The following is a 13,941-nucleotide window of genomic DNA, read 5'->3' on the forward strand; positions in this document are numbered from 1 at the left end:
AGCTAGCCAACAGTGTTCAACGAATAGAATAGACATATGAAATCGGTAATGATACTTATCATACGTCCGGATAGACGGACGCCGTTCTCATATGCTTTTCCCTCGCTCCTTTCCCCACTACGACATCTCCGCACTACGCCCGCAACGCTCCTCTGCGGAGCCATGCCTCTCCACCCCCATCCCACGAGCATCGCACAAGCAGATGCGCCCGCTGGTTCCCTCTCCCTCCCCCTGCAGGGCAGCGGCGAGTCTCCGGTGATCTCCTTCCTTGTGCCACCTTCGGTGACCTTTCCTCTTCTTCGGCCAGCCACCTCCGGCCTCAACTCCGGTGTGGGGAGAGGCGGCGAACGTAGATCTAGCGCGGGCGCGTAGCCTGGCTCCGGCACAAGACACACAGCTTCAGTACGGGCGTTCCTTCCCCCACCTCAGCGTCCTTCCTCTCCTACCCCAGTGGCGCTCTCCCCCCACATCGGCGTCCTCCCCCACTGGGAGCCCCCAACGTCCGCAGATCTGGCGGCCATGGCACTCCTTGCGCTAGGATCTCTCTGCCCACCCTATGTTGCAATTGTATATTTCGATTGTTTTAGAAGGTTCAAAGGTATGTTGCAGTTGAATCAAATGGATGTTGCAAAAGTAGATCGGAGAATGTTGTACATGTTCCCTATATTTCAATTGTTTAAAAGGCATGTTGTAATATAATGTTTTCAAGTGTTTTAGATGTTTCAGCGGTATGTTTTGTCTGTGTTTTTCCAGATGTATGTTTCAGCTGTGTTTATTTGGATGTTGAATATGTTGTACACATATGTTGCATGTGTTCTATTTGGATGTTTGCGTATAGTTGCAATGGTTTTCAAGTGTGTTTTATGTGTGTTTTTCAAGTGTTTCATAAGTATGTTTTCAAGTGTTTCAACTGCCTTTAGTCGTAGGTTGCAACTGTTGTTTTTGGATATTTCAAAAGCAGATCGAGTGTTGTGTTTTCCTTCTCGCTTTTTCTGTTGCCTTGCCTCGCTGTCTCCTCTTCGGCACTGGCTAGACATCTGCCGCGCCCCAACCTCTTTCTCTCGATGCGGGTGATGTTTGGTGTGGTGCTAGCCCCACGTGGGTGCACATACACAGGCGGGGTAGGTGACTGGGATCGGTCCCCCTCATGTGCATATGGGAACATGAAAGGGAGCGGACTATGCGGGTGTTGTGTCTGGATGGAGCAGGTTTGGGTGGTCCCTACGTATGCCTCTGGATGAACGAACTATACGGATGTACGGAGGTGGCACGGGAGCGGTGTCCGGACCGGGACGTCTGTCCCGGACGTCCGGGCGCTAGTACTACCGATATGAAATCAACGAGAATAAAAAATTAAAAAGGGAGAGAAAGAATAAAGAAATAAAAGGAAGAGAGAAAAAAATTAAACACAATTTTTCAAAGAAACTGAAAAACGGCCCACAAAGAAGCCCGTGCGTTTTTTTTTCGCCGTCTGCTTCCCCTTCCGTCCGCTGCCCTCCTCCTCCCCTCTCTCTCTCGCTACCGTCGCTCCCAGAGAACTGTTGGGCCGCCGCCGCCCTAGGCCAGGTGCTGAGGCGGTCCTTGGTCTCTTCGCCGGCGACGAGCACCCACTAGGTACTCCCACCCCATCTCTTCCCTTCCCTTATGCTGTGCGAAGCTGAGCACCGAAACCCTAACCTAAAGCTATTTAGCTATTTGACAATCCTCCCAACTTCGAAGTTTTTGCAAAAATTATTGGATGTACATGTGTACACCCATGTCCCTTTACTGGATCCGCCCGTTCCATGAATCTATAATTCATTATGTCAAATTTTGTAGTATGTAGAGACCTTGGAAATCTTGCTATTAATTTCCATGAATCATTTGATTCTAGTTTTGCTTGTTGTTGTGACAATTGGTATATGCGAGCTAGTTTTGTTATCTATCGGTATTATACCCCGTGCGAGCGGTTTATAGGCTTTGATAGTGTCCAGGCGTCAAAATTAACTAGCTCTGCCACTGGGGAATGGGGACAGGAGGAGAACGAGAGGATGGTGAAGGGGAGGCCCAAGCCGACGCCGGTCAAGGCGGCTGCGGAAGTGATCTTTGACCCGTTGGCCTCCGGTGCCCGGAAGCCCCGCCACCCTGGGGCGCCGTCGGCCAGCAAAGAGAGGCACAGCTTCATGGTTTATCTCTGTCTCTCCTGCCTTCTCTCTGGAACATCTTTGTTCTATTGGTCCTGCAATTCTTCCATGAACACAGTAGAACCCACTGGTGTCCTAATGTTCTTCGATTTTTCCTCTTCTAGGGATCGAGTCTCTCAGATATGTATCGGGAGCCAGTTTTGGAGAAATCTGCTGACACATCTGATGAGGAGCCTGAGATTGATATCATGAAGTTGTTGAAAGATGTTGAGCTCATTGGTAATTACTCTAGAACTGTCCGTGCCACTCTACTAATAGTACCATACGCACACAGAGGAATTGCGACTTTTTTCTCATGCCTTGCTTATACTTTATAACATTCTGCCATGTAAAGGTAGGGGCATCATGCCTTACCAACTATGTTAGGTTGTGCTGACAACAATTTGTAAAGCAAACTATCGTTCTGCTCAAGGTAAGTTTGAAGCATTTGAAATTAAATTCATATGCAGCAAGCTAGTGCATGTAAATTAGTTTGCCATCCATTTTTTCAAACCTAGATTGGGTGAGTCAAGCAGCTTGTTCTGGAGTCTTTTTGTTTAAGTAGCTGTAAACTAAAGAAATGAATGTTGCATCAGTGCATCTTTTTCCTCATACTATCAGGTTTTGAAGGGCTCCGACTTGTTCATGCAATTCTTTTTCAACCTTCTATGCTGTTGAAGTGGCATCAGAATTGCTGTTCCTTCTCATTTTGGAGGAAAGAGGATAAGGATGTTTTTTTGTTTGATTTCAGTTTATGTGATTTTGTTCTTCTTCAATTTATCTGTACTTTTTCCCTGTATTGTTCCATCTTTCATAAACACTTGTGTCTCAAGGATCTAGAGATGTACAATTGCTCACTCGATGCTTCCTTTTTTAGGTGCCCCTACATTTAAGGGACGAAAGCAAATCGAGAACCGTAGAGTGGTTGAGTTGGGTGGAAAGGTAATCTCTCATTTTCTTTACTTGTGTCTAGAGATGTACAATTGTTCCATCTTTCATAAACACTTGTGTCTCAAGGATCTAGAGATGTACACATTGTGACTTGAAACCCTTTTTTAAATTTTCTCAATGTTTATGTTATCTGAAATAGGCCGTTAAGAAGCATCGCACACCGTTAAGTGTCGCGAAGCCAGCTCTGAAGAATCAGAAGAAAAGAGAACTAAAGAAAATGGAAGAGGTATGTTACTGCTTATCCGTTACACTTTTTGTAACTTGTTTTTAAGGACATAAACAAGGAGTGACACATGAGAACTTTATGCAGGAAAAACTGCTTGGGATCTTTAGGAAGAGGGACAAGAATACCAAAGCTCAGAAGACTAGACCAGAGGACCGAGTTCTTAGGGCCACAGAAGGGCGCTTTAAGAATGGTATACTGGACGTCAAGCATCTTCTGTCGCCACCAAAACCATCAGGCAGGGATGCGCCAGAACCCAAGATGAAAATGGGCAAGCACAAGGGGAAGGGTAAACAAAAGGGGGGCAGAAGGAAGAGACGTTGAAGAAGAAAACACATTTTTTTAGTAACCAGGTTTTGTAACCCAAGATGAAAATGGGCAAGCACAAGGGGAAGGGTAAACAAAAGGGGGGCAGAAGGAAGAGACGTTGAAGAAGAAAACACATTTTTTTAGTAACCATTGTTTGTAACGTTGGAATGACACCATGTGGTCGTTCTGAAATTAAGACATTTCCTTACGCTGGTGGAAACTTTGAAGTAATCCTTGAAATGATGTAATCCTCTAGGACGCAATTCATAAAAAAAAGGTATTTCAGTTTTATGCCCTTCAATCTTTGGGCTTGTACAATTTGTTTGCTTGGCCTCCATGTGCATGGGATTACATATTTGTATTGTCATCTTGGATATGAACAAAGATAGGAGTATTTATCGACGGCCCAGATGCTGCTGTCCCTAAAATGTTAGATTGATTCCATTCTGCAGAAGGATATACCTTCCCATTGTTCAGATGCAACGCTGCAAAATTTTTGATGGAATCCGCTGTTCCAGATCGTTTTGGCACTTCACAGCCACCCCAATGGTGGTGCTAGACAATTTTTTACAAAGCACATCAGCTGGGTGTGACAAAACCAATTTCTTGGCAATCGATATCTTTGCATGCCCAGTGACTGTCTGTACAAGATTACGGTAGATAAACACAAGGACTATCTAGCATAGTAGACTCGTGGTTCAGTGGAGGAGCTGACATTTTCAACCCGCGGTAAACAGTAATAACCGGCTAATAAAACGGTTAAAATGCAGTTACTGTGACTCGGCTAAAAATGAGGCGCCGCAAAACCCCCAGTCCCCCACCACACCAGTCCAGTGACAGTGACTCAGTCCAACGCCTCTCCTCTTCTTCTCTTTTCGATTCGAAATCGAAACAGCCCCCTGCGTCCGAATGTTCTAGAGCCTTCCGGCCGGGCCTAGGGTTCCCGATGGGGCCCGAGGAGGCGGAGGCCGTGCTGGAGACCATCTGGGACCTCCACGACAAGGTCAGCGACGCCATCCACGCCCTCTCCCGCGCCCACTTCCTGCGCGCCGTCCGCCGCCGCGCCTCCGCCGCGGACAAGCCCGCCGCCGGCCTCGTGTACGTCAAGGGCGGGGGTCTGGGCCTCGGCGCGCGCGGCGGAGACGAGGTCGCCGCGCTGGCGGCCCTCGCTGAGGAGGCCAGGAGCCTGCACGCCATCCGCGCCGCGCTCGAGGACCTCGAGGACCAGTTCGAGTGCTTTCTCGTGAGGCCCCTCCTGACCTGAAACTTTCCCTCCCTCCTCCTCTCCTGGGCTATCTGTCCGTCTTGCTCGTGCGATCTGATCTTCTGTGCTCGATGCGAGCTGCAAATTTGTTCACGTGTTGCCGTAGTGTGTGTTAGTTTGTTGATTGGATGTTCGTCTAGTGTTGGGGGTTCCGTGTGACTGGAAATGCGGATGGTGTCCAAGCGAGTGATTGAAGAGACTTGAATCCACGATATGATTTTGTGCAGTTACCACATGTTTAAGTGGCCGACGAGAATGGAACTAGTCAATGGCGGGGTGCCGACTTTCCTTTTTTTTCTGAAGAGGGGAATTACCTGGATGAATTGCTAATAGTGAGATCTGCATGTTTTAGGCAAATTATTTTCTTAAAGAAAAAGGTATTTGGGAAATTGGCCTGGATCCATCTTATAGACATGCCAGACCTTGTTTTAATCCTGCGTGAGACTAAGGTAATAAGTGATCCAAGTAGCTAAGTTCATGGGGATGTTTCATGGTGTCGAGCAAGTAGGCAGTGATATGGCTGAGTGGGAAAGCACATTTGGTCTGTCTGTACCATATCATGATTATGAACAAAGACTCTACTCTGATTGTATTACTGCAGTGATATAGCTGAGTGTGTAAGCACACTTGGACTGGTCTGTCTATACCCCTATCATGATTATGAACAAAAAACTCTACACTGATTGTATTACTGCAGTGATATAACTGGATTGGTCTGTCTGTACCATATCATGATTAGGAACAAAAGCTCTACGCTGGTTGTATTATTACATGGTATGGTTGGAGTGGAGAACTTCAATTCTCCAATCTTTTTTATGTTTGCAGTTGTTTTATTATCTGAACTCGTTACCTATACTCATTCCCACTCAGCTTTTCAGATCACCTTAAAAGTTGGAACCACATTTGCATTATTAGGTCTTGAAATGTCTCATGTCTGTACTATGTACTTTCCTGAAATATATGGATCTTGTAGAATACTTTCTGTTATGTGTGAAAAGAATCATCGTCTAAGCCAGTCTATTGATATTATTAGTTCTAATGTTTTTAGTCATGGCGTGCATTGTCTAACTGCCTGCGGTACTGTTTTGCAGGCTGTGCAGTCACAGCAACAGGCAGAACGGGACTTTGCGTTAGCAAGGTTGGAGCAAAGCCGCATCATGCTTGCAATAAGACTAAAAGAGCATCATGGGAAAAATCACGAAGTCATAGATGAGGCATCCAACTTTGTCCGCAATGTCTACCAGGATGTTTGGCCTTCTCTGTCAACTACCAAGCCTGAGAAGTGCGCTGACAGTTCCAGTAACACTGCAAAGGGTCCAAATTTCTTTGTGCGGATGGTATCGTCTAGTCTTGCTATTGCAGGGAGCAGTTTCAATCTCAAAAGTTTGGGTGGTGCATTAGGGAACAGTGCAGCTTTAGCTCTTGGCATTGTTTCGGTGCTGCAGCTGCGGTGGTTAGCTTCAGGGGCACACAGCTCAGGAGCTGGTAACTACAGCTACAGGAGGATCAGTGAGAAGGACTCATCGTCGCGGTTGGGGATATCTCCAAGTGGCAGCAGAACGGCTCGTCTTGATGTGTCACTAGCCAGGGGTTGAGGCCTTGAGGGATTTTGCGTCACAATATTTGTTGCTTGTACATGATTCGCTAGGACATAGTTTCGCAGTAGGAGGTTGTTCTCGCTTGTTGTCTTCTAGGTAATATTGCAGATCGGTTCAGTTTAGTTGATGTCTGTTGTCATTTCGATGGATTTTGATCCTGAACTGCATCCCTTTAGGCAGGAGAACCTTTGTTGATACTGTTACGTTTGCTCTGCTTGGAGTTGGTTGCTTGCTTGATATGTGCACACCATTGGTGTGACCGTAGTTTGTTGATCTACACGCCGCCTTTTGTCTGGTGTTTTGCCCTGATGAGCGATCTTTTGCTGAATTGAATCCATGTCGCAGGCTGTTACTTGTTTCTTCGTTCTTGTTCCTTGATGAGATGATGGTTCTTCGGTGTACCTTGCCGACCAGTCCTTGCCAGTTGTCAGCCTCATCGTCTCCCAACACCTTGAACACTCATCCTTGATGAGATGAGTGTTACTTTCCTATCTTGAACAACGTAGATGGTTTTGCTGAAGGTTTGGCAGGTATATATACATTTTTTTCCTGCTAATAAAATGTCAATTCAGGTAAGGTAAAATTCTGTGTTAAATGTAAATATTTCTTGACACCGAACTGTGAAATCACTAGTGGCATACAACATCACAACTACCCGAAATCCTACAACACAGCACAGTAGTGATTCATCTTCAAACAAGCATCAAACATATGACGACCACAAACTCAGGTCAAGAGTGAACATGAACGTAAATGCGGCTTCATATGCGCAAAGAGACAATTAAGTATCCCTAGAGGACGCAACACTCCAAACCACCCGAAACTAACGTAAACAACAAATGAAGTGGTATCTCAGCTTCATCTCGACGTTCTAAACAGAGCAATTGTGCAATACCCCACGATCCAAAGCTCAACAGCATCTCACCATGTAAGAGCATCTCTTGAGATTAGTCAAATCGTTTTCTAAAGATAAATTTGGTTATTATTTAAAAAAATGTCCCCAACAAACTATAATAAACTGTTAATGACTCTTCGAATTTAGTAGCTCTATATCCCACCTAATTTGCTCTCTACTTTTGCATAACCTACCTTGTTAGACATCTAGCCTCTTGGTTTTGCAGAGTCTGTTGAAGTTTTTTTTATTAAATCTATTTTGGAGAGTAGCTAAATCACTGAATTTGGCTAGTCATTTTTGCTAATCTCTTGGAGATGTTGTAAGCACATAACTCTCGAATAGGAAATTCTTCAAACACCACTCGTCCACTACTTATGGTGAAACTTGATAGACAACCACGGGGGTACTTGCATATATGTGGAAGCTGGTTAGTTTGATGGACAACTGAGCAGGAGCACCACAGCAAAACTAATTTTTGTGCTCGTTTGATGAAAATTGGGAAGAAGCTTTAAATTATATTTTGTATCGACAGGGGTGGAACTAACACAAAAATTGAGTGGCGGCCTGTTGCTGATGAACCTCTACAACTACACAAAAGAAGGCATATTTTATTTAGAAACCAAAAAATCGAATTGGGGCATGTGCCCTGCTCCTTGTGTACTGGGTCCGCCCCTGCTAATCACTTGCTAACCTAGCTATGGAATTTGAAATGTATGTATATGTATCTATTTTGTATGTTTAATTGCTCTATAAAGGCTATCATTCATTCATGGTTGTATATGGGGTATGGTTTGTATTCGAAGCTGAAAGTTCACACTATTAGTTGTAACCATACAAGTTTTGTATTGTTTGTATTCGAAGCTGAAAGTTCACACTATGATTTCATATAAAACTTTTTGATTTCCACTTTCAGGAAAGAGGTAGCCCATATCAAGAGTCTACCTAGGCCGTTGAAGATAGCCGACACGACTCTTTCACTGGCTACAGCAACAACCATGCCCCTCTATAACTAACATGGAAGACTGATGAAGTAGCATTTCATCTGTATCCAAGAAATCAAGTAATTGTAGGAAATTATGTCAAAGGATCAGTTCTTGTTGTTGGAAGTTGTATCACCATGTCTACATGGTTCATCATACAGGGTATCCCCGTAAGACTTACATTGGTTTTAGCCCCACAAAGTAAAAATTCTGTTACTAAAAATCATTCTTATGATCATTTGTGGCAGGATTATACCATGCAGTCTACCCGACTATTCTATTACTAACGACATTGATGTGCTTGATTGGAGGCATCCAATCAACCATCTTCACAATAATTACATAGAAAGGAATGGGTGTCTAATCAGGTATTGGTGAGTCAATCCAATAAGACTTTTCATTCCATTAATAATTGATTGTGAATATCATTTGTGCACTGGCATAATCTGGGGGGGGGGGGGGCAACAGGGACCGTGCCCCCCCCCCCCCCGCACACACACCCAAGCACAATGGTTTTTTTTAAAAAAATACCTATAGAAAATTCAATTGCATAGCTAAAAAATTATTGTTTTATTCTATTTTAATGATAAATATTGTGTTTTTTGTTACGAGTACTAAATATATGTGTAAAAACGTTGAAAAGCTATTGAGACATATATTTATTGTACATATTTATTATATTTATGAGGTGTCATCGTATTGTCCGACCTCCCTTATTCAAAAGTTTTGGTTCCGCCACTGCATTTTTGTGATGTGTTTTTCAGGGATTGGTCTTGTGGATTCATGTTCGAGATGGTTTAAATCCATCCATTGCTTTTTGAACCCTGTTCACCAAGCACCTCATACTCAAAGCTTTTTGAGGAAGTCAGTGATGAAGCAACCCATCCCAAGTAATCTCACCCAACACATAGTTTACACTCTCTTGAAGCCTTGCATTTTCTAATCTTCAACTATTCAGCTGTTTGAACTCTCATACTATAACATCCACAGAAAAATCTGAATTTTCAATGGGATTTTTCAGTTGTCAAATTTCTTTCATTCTTACCTAGCAAACTTGTCTAACTTTTCTAGTTTCCAAACAAATTGATCTTTAACATGTTTAATTTCCACCTATTCCAAATAAATTACCAACTCATCCCACTCTTCTAACTCACCCCCACTGAAGCTTCTTCTAAAATTTAAATTCAAATTAGAGTCTCAGAGTTCAGCCACTGAAGCCTCTTGTTGATAATTTATGCTAAAAAGTTTGGGGGAAATCTATTTTCATAGGGCATTCACTCCACCGCATATCATGCTAGAATCTGATCTTTTTTTCTATTACCTAGTAACTAACCTAAACCTCATTCATACCAGTTCCTTACTGCTTGCAGACCATTCCAAAACTATGAGCCCCCTCGCCCAGCCTTTGACTGGCAAAAACTTCTTCCCTTCAAGTACTTCTTATGTAGTAGCTTAGTAGCGATGTTTTCCACTCCAATATCCAATTTGTTAATCCACTTAACTAACAGTGCAATACTAATTGCTTTTGTATCAATGAAACCAAAACCTCCATACCCTCTAGGTTTAGCCAGCGCCTTCCATTTGATCATATGGTACTTCTTCTTATTGCCCACTCCTTCCCCAAAAAATCTACCTCTAGTTTAGTCAATTTTTTTAATGATTCCCTTCATATAACCAATAGAAACCCATATAATACATAGGATGCTTGTAAGCTTGAGTTAGTTAATAGCGACCTACTTTCATATTTGAGCTCACCGCATTTCCAAGTCTCTAACCTCTTCTCACTCTTGTTACTAGGATCACTCATGTCTAGTTTATTAGTTTCACATCACTAATTGGAATTCCCAGATATTTCATAGCTAGCTTGCCTAATGTGCCACTGAAAGCATCTGCCCACTTTGTTGCTTCCAACTCACTCATCTCCACTGTGAATACCTCTGACTTGTTGTAGTTTATTCACAGCCTCGAGACATCTCAAAGGAGAACAAAAAGAATTTCAAATTCTGAATATTATCTCCATTGTTTCCAAAAAAACAAAAAAAAAGTTCTGCGTCATCCACATATACTGGAAATTTGTAAAGGCGATAAGGCCACCATCCACTAGTGTTACATCTTAATAGTTCTAACTTTCTACTAGTATGTATGTATGACTAACTTGTGGATTAATTCCCACCTGGTGAATCGGCAGACATGGGCTGGGCCAAAATCACGGCCCATCTAGAAGCGGCCTGAGGCGAAGAATGAACATGCAAAGCATGCACCTCTCGAACTGGAGGCCGGCCTCAGCCAACCCTCAAATGTATGGTACTAGTGTACATAACACATGTAAAAAGATAGCCCATAAAAAGTAAATATTTTAATAATTAAATATATAAATATCATAATTATAACAGAATAAATATACGACAACAACAAATACAAAAGCTCAAACTAAATGGAAAGAAGAAATATTCATTCTTAATATTTATATATACCAATGTCAAAATTAGTATAATTTGTCATTAACAGTTTGTTATAGAGAACTTTTAAATAGTTTCAATGGATACATAATTAGTTATTATCATAAAAATAACATTCAAATAGTTTTAACCTGCGCATATTTTTCATGGATATGGATAACGATTGGGTATTCCATGGTTTTCTCGAATAAGAATATGAAATCGTCTAAAAAAAGAATAAGAATATGGAACCAGATAGAAGATAATAAAAAAGCGGCCCACCGCGCTCTAAGCTTCTCCACGATCCATCATGTGTCCACGAGGCCCATCCTTGGACGGCCTGCTTGCACCGTCCGCCTCTGCGGCTGCACTGCACACAAATAAGATCCGACGGCGAGAAAACTCCCTCAGCTGCCTTTATAGCCCGCACTCCGTTGCGCTGGGCCAAACCCTAGCTTAGCCGCCACTGCCCTCCAGCCCCAGCCGCCGCTTCGCTCTTGTCACGGCCACGCCGTCCGTCGAGGCGAGGTTAGTCTCCACGTCCCATTCCCTCCGTCCTCGTCCTCTCGAGCTTTGATCTGGTTTCGCGATGAGGTGGTAGAGCTGGTCAGGTGCCGCGGATCCGGCTGGTGGCGTGGCGTGTGTATGCGCGTGTGCGCGCCTCGTCGGCCTCGTGATTTATCGGTGCGCCGTGTGCGCTCAAGCCAGGAACTAGGCTTCACTTTTTTTTCCCCCACAATCGTTCCCATTTAGACTGTGACTGTAGTACTGGGTGTCGGGTGTTCCGTTTTTTCATGATCCGTGAAGCGTCCGTCTCTTATTGTTGTCTTTTGCTTGTGCATGATTAGTGAAGTTTAGTTTGTACTTCTATTCTGGTATGCTGGATTGATGGAATCTAGTGTTGGTTCTGGCCCCAGGTTGGTAGGCTGTTTAAGTAGTTAGCGAATAAGCACATCAGGCAGCTGGTATTGGTGCCGAGAGATCCCTTACTTTGTGAGTGATCTTAAGGTCAAAAATTTAACTGCAGCGGGTAGCAATTTGTGCTTTCTCATCAGCTGTGTTATCAGTTGAGTTTTGGTAATTAGATTAGATGATGTCGGCATGGAATACTACTTGTGTTAATTTGATGGTCTGTTGTTTATGAACCATAGGTTTATCCTTGTACAATCTGATTGATCGAAAAAATTAATGCACATGTGATGAGTAGTTATTTTACAAGCACTAAAGCTGATATCATGGATAATCTGCTGTTATTGTTTCATGTTTTTAACTTGTTATATGATGGGTTGGCTTTATAGCTATCGTTCTGTTATCTTTATTATGATTTCAACTTTGATCAGTATTGTGGTTTAGCTTGTTATCTTCTATTGCAATAGCAATGCATTTATTTACATGATTTCAATATAGCACTGGATGATATTTTTTTCTTTTGTTAGATGAATGATTGTACTGAATTAACAAACCTTTACATCATTTTGCATTCATGTAGTGACGTAGTTATTTGTGCTGCTGTTACTTGTACCTTTGGTTGTGTTACATAGATGTGAAATGGTTGTTTCCAATGCTATTCTCTCCGGCATGGGACCCTTACAATTGTATATTTCCTTTCAGGTAAGGTCAGCATGGTGAGGGTCAGTGTGCTCAATGATGCACTCAAGTCCATGTACAATGCTGAGAAGAGGGGGAAGAGGCAGGTAATGATCAGGCCGTCATCCAAGGTTATCATCAAGTTCTTGACGGTCATGCAGCGTCATGGTAAGTTCTCAATCCTATGCCCCATTTCAGTTGCTTCATTCTGAGATATGTCCTTGATTATTGTTCTATTATGTAGGCTACATTGGTGAGTTCGAATATGTGGATGACCACCGTGCTGGGAAGATAGTGGTGGAACTGAATGGAAGGCTAAACAAATGTGGTGTTATTAGCCCTCGCTTTGATGTTGGCGTGAAGGAGATTGAAGGATGGACTGCCAGGCTGCTCCCATCCCGTCAGGTTAGTCTGTTGACTATGACGCTAATTGAATTATTTTTCTGCACTCAAACTGCTTCGAGTTGTTTGCACGCTTGACTCTGTGTGCTAATTGTGCTTTCTTTTACTTGGATATGTAGTTTGGCTACATCGTGTTGACAACTTCTGCTGGCATCATGGACCATGAGGAGGCCCGTAGGAAGAATGTTGGAGGCAAGGTTCTAGGTTTCTTCTATTGAAGGGAGTATGGCAAAAGCACTGAAGTTTCCAACAAGAACTCATCTGAGCTTTTGTTTTTTGGTCTAAATAGAGTGCTTTGTTAAGATTGTGGAACGTGTTGTGTGCTTCAGAAATTGAGAACCCTGCTATGAGCTATCCCTGCAGTTAATTATTATGACCTATATGCCTGTCTTGTGTTTCTCGTCTTGCCATCTCAGAGGAAGATTAGAGTTCCTTCTTTTACTTAATGTTGTTGACTATACTTGTGTGAAGCACTGATTTCATTAAGTTTGATATCTAAAACTGAGCTAAATCAGTTGGACCTGCTTTCCTGGTTGTGAACTGTGATGTGTTATGATATCTGAACTGAGCTACATCAGGAGCTTGTTGGAGAGGAGCGTTCGGTCTTTGCTGAACTGAGCTCAGGAGCTTGTTAGAGAGGAGCACTAGTGGATTGCGCGCGAGCACAACGAATTCTAGATTGTCCTACGGTGGTTACAATGGTGTTGACAAAGGTGTTACCATCCACAGCTTGAAAGATAACATAGATAGGATTGCTGTGTACACAAAGGATTGCATGTGACAGTTGCAGTTCTGGTCTTGGCATAAGAGTGTTTTATAGCGCTAGGTGGTATTATTACATACTGTCAGCAGGATGCTGAGGTTGGTTTTGGTGAGATATGACTATCTCAGATTATTGAGCTGCAGTATTAAACAAGGGTTGGGGGGCAGCACAGCTGACAGTGTTGCTCTCTCTGATAGAGATGTTCGAATCATCAGTAGTTCATGCTACGGTCTGACTCCCATCCAGGTTCGTAGTCATCTGAGTTCTCGGGCAGTGATTCTGTGTCAGTATCTGTGAATACATGAACACATTATATCAGAATGTTTGAAGGTGTCTGTGCATAGTTGTCTAGATTGAGTATGAAGGATT

The 13,941-nt window shown here is 43.1% G+C and overlaps 3 protein-coding genes across 6 annotated transcripts; all 3 read left to right on the forward strand.

Annotated features, from left to right (window-relative positions):
- On the forward strand, positions 1,452-3,963 carry LOC8081378. 4 transcript variants are annotated; one of them, XM_021457082.1, is made up of 7 exons: positions 1,452-1,614; positions 2,016-2,165; positions 2,288-2,402; positions 3,040-3,104; positions 3,253-3,339; positions 3,424-3,597; positions 3,705-3,963. In XM_021457082.1, exons 2-7 carry the CDS (start codon positions 2,031-2,033, stop codon positions 3,765-3,767), a joined length of 639 nt encoding a protein of 212 aa, XP_021312757.1. In that variant the 5' UTR covers positions 1,452-1,614; positions 2,016-2,030; the 3' UTR covers positions 3,768-3,963. The 4 variants fall into 4 exon arrangements, with proteins under 4 accessions (XP_021312757.1, XP_002454908.1, XP_021312756.1 ...); XM_002454863.2 differs by having other exon boundaries at positions 1,454-1,614; positions 3,424-3,672; positions 3,780-3,963; XM_021457081.1 differs by having other exon boundaries at positions 1,455-1,614; positions 1,974-2,165; positions 3,424-3,963.
- Positions 4,457-6,801, forward strand: LOC8079476 (plastid division protein PDV1). The gene is made up of 2 exons (XM_002454864.2): positions 4,457-4,888; positions 6,001-6,801. The coding sequence occupies exons 1-2, from the start codon at positions 4,592-4,594 to the stop codon at positions 6,502-6,504; spliced, it is 801 nt and encodes a 266-aa protein (XP_002454909.1). The 5' UTR covers positions 4,457-4,591; the 3' UTR covers positions 6,505-6,801.
- On the forward strand, positions 11,199-13,327 carry LOC8079477 (40S ribosomal protein S15a-1). The gene is made up of 4 exons (XM_002454865.2): positions 11,199-11,348; positions 12,432-12,575; positions 12,652-12,812; positions 12,929-13,327. The coding sequence occupies exons 2-4, from the start codon at positions 12,443-12,445 to the stop codon at positions 13,025-13,027; spliced, it is 393 nt and encodes a 130-aa protein (XP_002454910.1). The 5' UTR covers positions 11,199-11,348; positions 12,432-12,442; the 3' UTR covers positions 13,028-13,327.

This window comes from Sorghum bicolor, chromosome 3, assembly GCF_000003195.3.
Source record: "Sorghum bicolor cultivar BTx623 chromosome 3, Sorghum_bicolor_NCBIv3, whole genome shotgun sequence".
NCBI classification, from domain to species: Eukaryota; Viridiplantae; Streptophyta; class Magnoliopsida; order Poales; family Poaceae; genus Sorghum; species Sorghum bicolor.